Below are 6,989 nucleotides of genomic sequence, written 5' to 3'. Positions count from 1 at the left end.
TTGAGTGACGACTTGAAAGTCGCCGTCGATATTGATCTTTCCCGATTACCGATTTCGTTTAAATATAAGAGAGTACTTTGAAATATGCTTAGAAGTACAATGTATATCCTGTAATTTTGGTGAGATTTGGTTCAGCGAAATTTGAGATATCTACATGGATAGGACAGTACAAAAGCGCCACCTGCTAGCTAAATTGGGCCTAAGCGTCGTCTGCTACTCAGTACGAATTAACGCACGCGTATGTGAGCGCTTGTAATCAGTGATATAGTTTGCACTTGTGACATCACCACATCCGGGCTCGTCAGCTCATTAGCATAATTCTCACCTAAAAAGTTCCATTTTTAACATGAAATTACGGACTAAATCGTTATGAAATTTTGATTCTGTTTGCACCGCTGGGTCTTTTAGAATGAAAAGAACAACATATAAAAAAAATTCAAAAACGGTGCAATGCCCTTTTAAGTCACTATGTTACTGTCTCTGCACTCAAGACAGGAAAGAAAGGAAAGGATGAAATACACTGAAAGAAGCAGATGGAATGGTCTCATGATTAATACAAGAGTTCAGTTGTTTAGTGAGCATGATCATATACTATACCCTTTTAATATAGCATCAACAATCAGTACAATACAGCTGCTACAATAGTTGTGCTGTACAAATTGATCACTCAGGTTACATCTGATATGAGCAATGAAACAAGTAAATGAACAAATTAACAAGCACAGCTCATCATCATCAGAGAGTTACAGTAATGGACTGCTTTAAGAGAGCCCAGGCTACAGTTCCATGGAAGACTCACTGGATTGGTCTTGTTCTGAGTCATGCACAAAGCTGGGATTTGTAAAGGCACTGTCCATTGCGCTGCTTCTTGCTGAATTCTGTATGTTGCCTGTAGGATTGTCTGGCAGTGACATTGATAACTCATAGTTGGGTGGATCTTTAGGCAAGGGATGACCTCCAGAGGAGATGACATCCGGAAATGGTGAGGGTAGGTTGTCAGGCATGAATGAAGGAGATGGTACATGGGCACCAGGTGATAAGGGAACCGTTTGAATGGATGGGATGACATTAGTACCGGAGGTGCTAGGCTGGCTGCCATGACGGGAGTAAGGGGGAGCTGCCTCAGGATTTGGTGTTATAGGTCCTAATGTGGGACACTGCTGATACGAATGAGGAGTGTAGCCAGATATGGTGTCGTACGAGGGAGGAGGTTCAGCAGGCGGGGTGAATGGGGGAGGTGGGTACATTAAGGAGGATCCCGGACTTGGGGCATTAATGTGCAGAGTCTGGCCATAGCTGTTGTAGTACACACTCTGGTTGATGGAGATAGGGGTGGGTCCAGCAGTAGATGGTGCTGCAGATGATCCTGCAGCAGCTGAAGAGTTGGCTGTTGTAGGCTGCCGTTTCCTTGCACGGCGATAGCAACAATACCTCAGGAGTAAGATCATGAAAGATAGTGTCAAGATGATTCCCCCCATAATACCTGCGATGGCACCTCGAGAAAGTGATTGCTCTACAAAGGAATGGAAGGAAAAAAATTATTAGATATGAACATCTCTCCTGTCACACACACACACACATACAAAACAAACAATAAAGTCAACGAGTATTGTTTCAAAACCTACGTCTATATGAAATGAGATTTTCATTATCTTTTAACAAGTTTGAAATTCTGTGTGCCTGCCCAAGCAGACATCCAGCTAAATGGCTGAAACATGGATTCAAGTAACCTTTATATTCAACTATTATATGTAGGACAATGATGTGATAGGGACAGCCTCACTTCAGATCATTATGTAATCTTCTAGAACGTTACCTGAGGACATGCCACATCAATCTATATTGACATATTCATTTTGGCTAGTGATTTCTGAAGCATTTGACTCTTTTAAATAAATGTGTATGTACATTTCATGGTTTCGGTGGAGACTAAATATGACCACACATCTTGAAAACAACAAAAAGTGGTACAGGTAGGTTTTCCTCTATCACGTCAATCTGAATTCTGGAAGCACAAAATGAAGCACAAGTACTATCAATTTTCATATTTTGTAGAACTATTTTGTATTGTATTGTAAAGCACAAAGCCTTGTACAGTTATATCTATTCAATGTGAAGTTAACATACATATATACAAACACTAGGATAGTGACTAGTACAAAATGTACAACCTCTGTCATCCTCATGTACCTGCATCATCAGCACAGATGAGTCCAACATCCTCACTGTGGTCACAATTGTGCTGGCCCCACCCATTGTGGTCGCAGTACTTGATGGAAGTTTCTTCACCCTGGCACTCCAAGTTGTCCAGCCAGATGGGGCCACTGCCTGGAGGGTAGTCAGCCTTGTGCACCTCTACACGCTGGAAGCCAAGCTCACGGCATGCTACTGTGGCATCTTGCTCATCCCATACATCATCACACACAGTCCCCCAGCTGCCCTCAAAATAGACCTCCAGACGACCATGTCTCGAGTCACTCCCGTCTACCAGACGGATCTCGGAAGACCCTGGTTTTTGTTTAAAATATCAGGAAATCAGTAACCACTTGCAGCTTTTCAATTCTAGAAATCTAGATGTAATTTTTTCAAATTTAATCATAAAGTTGATATTAAACCAAGAATCAGGAGAGCAAATAAAAGGAAATAACTTGAAATCTCTCATGGCAGTTACTCAACGCTTGAAACAATGGTTTAAAATGCAATAGACAAAATAAAAGGAATAAATCATTTCACATTCAAATAAATTTGTATTTGATAATTGATATGAACTGCAAATCATAATTGAGTGAATGGTTACTACCAAACATGGAATTCTTACATAATCTAATATTTCTTGTCTTTGAAAAGGGACAGATTTTTCTGCTATAATACTGATATACCAAGACTTTTGAACAAATAACTGCTTTACAGAAAATTTGAAGTAAGCTACACATCTTCCTTCAAGTATCACGGGTGCTGAAAGTAGTGTCATTATGAAGCAACATATGAAGAGAATGGAACACTGCAAGGCACATGCAGGAAGGTGACTGAATCTCTTAATGTGAAAGACGAGCATGATTCTCACCATCGTTGCGGCAGACCACTCCAGCATCCTCAATGTGTGCACAATTGTGGCTGCCCCATCCATTGTGCTGGCATTGAAAGATGGACGATTCAGTTCCCAAGCAATTCACGTTATCAAGCCAGATCTGCCCCGAGCCTCCCCCAAAATATGCAGATGCTGTAAAGCGTTCAGCATTGGTGTAACCAAGCTGACGGCACACAACTTCGGCGTCATCAATGTCCCAGTTGTCATCGCAAACTGTTCCCCACTCGCCCTTGTAGAAGATTTCGACACGACCCTCCGAAGCCACGCTGCCACCAGCCAGGCGTAGTGTATAGGTGTTATCTTGAAAAAAAGAAACAAGAAGGAGGCTCTTGGAATTGTATGCTTTTTTAGCATTTTATGAAGTGGTTTCTAAGTATCTTGCAAAAAGTTAAAAACTGAATCCTCACCCTCAACCAATACTATACTATCCTTTTATAGCACACCTCACTTGATAGAGTAAGCTAATGCCAGAAACAAAGCATAGAAGATTTTCATGGTAAAGCAATCTTCATTTCATTTATTTGTTCTGTTCACTACGAGACTGAAAGAAAGGGGAGATGGACTTCCAATTAAGCTAGGAGGATTCACAACCAGGCACATATCTTGTACACAATAACACACAAACATACATGTGCACATGGGGGTGTGTGTGTGTGTTGCAAGCTCATAACAAACAAGAACAGGATTGGTAACACTTGCTGTGCAGTGTACAAACTTCGCACTTCACTCAAGTAGTATGTTATCTGTCAATTAATATAAGTGTTATTTTAACACAAGAGGGTGCGACTAATTATGTAGCTAAGATAAGTGGATGCTTCCACTAGGGTATGGATGGTTGGAACCCATGTTAGAAAGCTTGTCAGTGGAAGCAGGTTGTATATAATGTACCCTCCCATACATACTATGTCTACATCGGTAGATCAACACATATCTGAATACTAAGTATTCAGAATTAACAGTCTGGTGGTTCAATAGGGAAATAGGAAAGTAGGAAATAGTGAAATTTTGAGAATTTCACCTTGACCATATGCCCCCAAAAGTTGAGGGGCACAACTTCGTCTTCTCATATACATACACATACCAAATTTCATCAGGATACCTTGAATGGTTTTTAAGTTATGCTATCCAAAAAATTCATTCTGAAGGATGGAAGGACGGACAGACAACCTGAAAATATTCTGCCTTCTGCAACACTTACGTGGCGGAGGCATAAAAAGTATTCTTGCCTCCACATAGGGCAAAAGGTATAGCCACAGTCTGCAGTCCTACATGTGTATATTTGTATGTAGCAACCGTTGGGTATGCATGTTAACAAGACTTGTTATCGAATACGAAAAATATTGTGGTCCTACGCACCTCATCATGGAAGGGTTTGCCTGTAGTAGAAGTAGCAGCAGCTGTGAACATAATAATAGCTACCATTCAACTAAACATAGTACGAGTAACTGAAAGAAGCTGAAATAGTTTTTTTTTTCCTACCTGAAATCTGGCAGATGACCCCAGCATCCTCATGGTGGCCACAATTGTTAACCTCAAAACCATCATGGAGACACTCTGTCAGGTTTTCTTCAAACCCTGTACACAAGACATTGTCTAAGACAATGCTCCCAGTGCCCTCGCCGTACTCTGCAGATAACTTGGCCTCCAGGGCATCGCTGTAGCCAAGCTGCCTACACACAACCTGAAGAAAGGGAAAGGGGGAAAGGGAATCCCAGTTTAAATATTCAAGCATGATACATCAACGCCATAACTTTATCTGCCATCATAAAATGTCAACATCATTCAACTTGTAGGGTCCCTGTCACTGAAATGAATGCAAAGTACCAGACTGGTGGGCCTGTTTTCATAAAAACATTCATGAATAAATCTAACGATAGCACAATGCTCATATATCACACTGAGAAAATATTGAACACAAGAAAACAGTCTGGTGAGCAATGGTTTCTTGAAATAGCTGATGGATAACAAACTTCTAAAAACTCTCACCTTCTTGTAAGAATTAAGGGATCTCATCTCTACAATGTAAGATCTGTTTATCAGGAAGGAGAGATTTGGTATCTCCTCAACTCCTAAAGAAATGCACCAAAGTTCACACAACAATGTCTGTCATTGACCCTTATAGTTTGAAAAACAAAATTGACAAGCACGTATCAATTCTGTAATCTGTTTCTTCACACGAGTATGTGGCAGTAATATCTAGCAATATTTTGCACTCACATATATCATACATCATCTATAAACAGTTCAATTTAGCCTTTGTTTTCAATCATGCACTTTAATGGCAGGTGTTTGGCACTAATTCTTCAATAAAACCATTATGAGCTGAGCTAATCTAAATGTACATCAAGCTAGTTAAGAACAAAATTCCAGAGTTTCATGATGAGCAAGTTTTAAGAATTAACTGAAAACCAACCAGCCTTATATTTACATTCAATATAAATATCATAAAAGACAAATTACACCCATGTTGACAGGAAAGTGTCCTAAGCAGACTTCTTTAGGAGAATGCACAACACAAGTATTCATTGTGCATCTCATGATAGCTCTCTGGTGTAATGTACAGTAATGTATTGAATAACAAGCAGTCATCTTTACTTACTAAGATCACACTTTGAACACTTCAAATAAAAAAAACCAAAAACCTAAACCCTGCACAGGTATTATGTGGGTTTGGAACATGCATGATCATGAAACTGCCTTGAAATCATGAAGGAGAACTCACCCTTGCATCGGACAGGTCCCACAAGTCATCACAGACGGTTCCCCACTCTCCATTAAAGAACACTTCAACTCTCCCCGACTGAGGAGTATCTCCATCTACAAGACGCACATTCACTAAAGTATAAAGACAGGACAAATAGGTTGACAGATAGTAATCTCATTTTCGAAAGAATTTGTAAAGTTACAATAGAAGAGTACTGTAAAAGTGGACATTTATGCGGTGTTGAAATTTTCGTGCATTTTAGGCAACCTGAAACTAGCACGAAAATAAAAGCATGCGAATATTATTGCTTGCCATATGTTCCAGTAGTTGATGTCTTGATTCCACAGAATTAAAATCATGTGAAATTCTCCTTACCCCGCCGGGCGCGAAAAATTAGTCACACGAAAATATTCACTTTTACAGTATTTAAAATATTCTTCAAACAGTACATAGGAGACTACTCCAAGTACAGCACATAGGGGACTACTGTAAAACGAGGAATGTTCGCGTGCACTCTAATTTCGCGAATTTCGCGAGCGCAGAGATTCGCAAAATTAAAATGCACGCGAAAGTTCTTGTCTACACTATATGCATTGAATGCCAGTGGCAGTTCGCGAAAATTTCATGCCGCAAAAAAGGCAGTCGGCTCCAATTCGCGAAAAATTCATGCCACGAATATATCATGTTTTACAGGATATCTACGTGGTGTAAAACACCACAATGACAATGACAACACACTAATTTCAATTGTGATGATGATCATGATACCATTAACAGCTAAGTGATGTATCAAAATATTTAATACCATCGATGTGCTGTCACCTTCACTATTGTTATTAAGATCTATGATATTTAATGTGCTACTATTCAACAGCATGATTTCAAACAAGAAGCCACTAGATGAAGGCAAAACTTTTGTTTGCATTCAATAAACTATTCTGCAGCACTACAGTTTATCTGTTCAAATCCTTCACCTTGGACAAGTCAACACGCAAATATTTACTATCTAAACATATTAAGTGTAATACATACAAAGGTCAAGCAGGTTGTCACACATCGTGTTTGATCTTATCAAACATGTTGAGGTGAGCATAAAAGGTAGGAATATCTTCATGTCATCTGCCTATCCTCAATATTGAAATTTATGGGAGAAAAGACACAAAGCACCTCATAGTATAAAGCCATATATGAACAACT

The 6,989-nt window shown here is 39.6% G+C and overlaps 1 protein-coding gene across 1 annotated transcript in view; it reads right to left on the bottom strand.

Annotated features, from left to right (window-relative positions):
* Positions 1-776: 776 nt before the first annotated feature.
* The window catches only part of LOC140233157 (scavenger receptor cysteine-rich domain-containing protein DMBT1-like), a 38,076-nt gene continuing 31,863 nt past the window's right edge, over positions 777-6,989 (bottom strand). Inside the window, exons 5-9 of the mRNA XM_072313274.1 lie at positions 5,811-5,923; positions 4,568-4,769; positions 3,065-3,388; positions 2,191-2,508; positions 777-1,513 (exon numbers count right to left, since the gene is read on the bottom strand). Of these exons, the coding sequence (XP_072169375.1) occupies positions 777-1,513; positions 2,191-2,508; positions 3,065-3,388; positions 4,568-4,769; positions 5,811-5,923 (1,694 nt within the window). The remainder of the gene's footprint in view (positions 1,514-2,190; positions 2,509-3,064; positions 3,389-4,567; positions 4,770-5,810; positions 5,924-6,989) is intronic.

The sequence above is a fragment of the Diadema setosum genome, chromosome 9, assembly GCF_964275005.1.
Source record: "Diadema setosum chromosome 9, eeDiaSeto1, whole genome shotgun sequence".
Lineage (NCBI taxonomy): Eukaryota > Metazoa > Echinodermata > Echinoidea > Diadematoida > Diadematidae > Diadema > Diadema setosum.
Note: the sequence above shows the minus strand (reverse complement) of the source record. Positions and strands in the feature narration are given on the sequence as shown.